Source organism: Arabidopsis lyrata (assembly GCF_000004255.2).
Source record: "Arabidopsis lyrata subsp. lyrata unplaced genomic scaffold ARALYscaffold_4, whole genome shotgun sequence".
In the NCBI taxonomy this organism is placed as follows: domain Eukaryota; kingdom Viridiplantae; phylum Streptophyta; class Magnoliopsida; order Brassicales; family Brassicaceae; genus Arabidopsis; species Arabidopsis lyrata.
This window is the reverse complement of record NW_003302552.1, coordinates 2,276,679-2,278,638: the sequence shown is the minus strand read 5'-3', so window position 1 is coordinate 2,278,638 and position 1,960 is coordinate 2,276,679. Positions and strand designations below refer to the sequence as shown.

At 41.0% G+C, this 1,960-nt stretch overlaps 1 protein-coding gene across 1 annotated transcript; it reads left to right on the top strand.

The window, feature by feature from the left end:
* The first annotated feature begins 214 nt into the window (after window positions 1–214).
* On the top strand, window positions 215–1,960 carry LOC110229573. Its single transcript, XM_021030179.1, has one exon. It carries the CDS (start codon window positions 252–254, stop codon window positions 1,953–1,955), a length of 1,704 nt encoding a protein of 567 aa, XP_020885838.1. The 5' UTR covers window positions 215–251; the 3' UTR covers window positions 1,956–1,960.

Here is a 1,960-nt window from a genome sequence, read left to right as displayed (position 1 = left end):
TTCAAATGTGGTACATTTGCTAAGATTTTCCCAAAATGTGGCACATTTGGCAAAATTCCCTAATTATAATATCATATAAAATTAATTTTCAGTTATCTGCAACGAGATATTCAATCATTGGTTTTGTGAAAAACGTGTATAAAAAGAGCAGAGAGAGTATGAAGCATAATGGCACCTACACACAAATCATTATTCGCTCCTCCCTCAAAATTCATAAAATCTCTCTCAAGTCAACGGCTCTTGGCAGCTCGATGCAGTCGGAGAAGCATATTGTTTCCTTATGCCCTGAAGCTGAGGTCGAATTTGAGGAAGGAAGATTCCAAGTGACGGGGAAAATTTGGCGCATCACTGAAGAAAAGTGTGAATCTGACTATGAGAAGCGCCAGAAGTGGATCGACGTAGGAGGCACCCAGTATTATTACTGCGATAAATGCAATGGCGAAGACCACGAAAAATTTGGTAAGACTTTGTCTGAGATCATACACCCTCTTCATCCAAAACATCCTCTCCAGCTTGTTTATCTTAGACATTTGAGGCGCACGCTGCGGACCAAGGAATGCTATTGTTGTGAAAAAAATATTGCGCCTTTCTTTTACTATTGCCCGATTTGCGAGTTTTGTATGAATGTAGGTTGTGTGAATAAGACAACACACTTCTCTATAGATCATCCAAAGAAGCACGAGCATAAACTCGTCCTGTTTCCGCGACAGACATCACTAACTTGCAACGTCTGTGCGTTGGATAATTCAGAAGGTCCCATCTATATGTGCCCCCCTTGTGACTTGGTAATTCACAAAAGTTGTTTCAACTTACCAAGCGTCATAAAGATTTCACGTCATCGCCATCGTATCTCCTTCAAGCTTTCTTTTGTTTGGGGAGATCGGCTATGTGGTGTTTGTTGCAAAAAGATTAACAGCGACTATGGAGGATTTTCTTGCAACAAGGAGGGTTGCTCTTATGCCGCTCATTCAAGATGTGCCACACGGAAAAATGTGTGGGACGGAAAAGAGCTGGAAGGAAAACCAGAAGATGATGATGCCATGGATGATGACCGTGATCCATATGTGAAGATTGGTGATGGAATCATAAGGCATTTTCGACATGCACATCATTACTTGAGGCTCGACAAAGATACCAATAGAGTTTACAACGAAAACACACGTTGTCAAGCATGCATCATGCCTGTCTACCACGGTAACTTCTACTCTTGTATGCGGTGCGATTTTATCCTACATGAAACATGTGCAAATCTTTCTCGCACAGAACATCACCCGATGCATCCACATCCGCTTAAGCTAGTTGCTCAATATGACGACATGTTCAAGCCTTATAATACGTGTTCAGCTTGTTCTCAACCGTGTACTGGTTTCATGTACAAGTGTTATAGAAGAGGATGCAATTTCAGGCTACACATACAATGCGCCACTATTACCGAGCCATTTATCCATGAAAGTCACATGGATCCGTTATTTCTAACATCAGCACCCGGAGAACAAAGATTGTGCCGGATTTGCAAAAACTACAAAGAAACGTTCAACTGCATTGAGTGCGACTTTGCTTTGTGTTTCATATGTGCTATTTTACCGCATAAGGTGAAGTATAAGCATGATGAACATCTCCTCTCTCTTTCTTATGGAGAAGATACAAGTGCTAGGTATTGGTGTGAGGTATGCGAGTCAAAAATCAATCCAGAAGAGCGATTTTATTCGTGTGATAAATGTTGCGTCACTCTACACATTGAATGTTTGCTCGGGAAGGACTTATACATAAAGCCTGGTTCATATGTGTGCCACAAGGGTAAGAAGATCGATGTTTTACTCAATAATCGCATGTCTAGACCAAGTTGTATGCGTTGTGCCAACCGTTGTCAAGACAAGTTAGTCTACAAATATGTTCGCTCACTATCATTCTGTTCTTTGCATTGTTTCGTTCCGTCTTTGTTGAATTTAAGGTAGTACAA

Coding starts and splice junctions, on each gene's coding strand:
- LOC110229573 (XM_021030179.1), top strand. CDS start 252: ATGCAGTCGGAGAAGCATATTGTTTCCTTATGCCCTGAAGCTGAGGTC.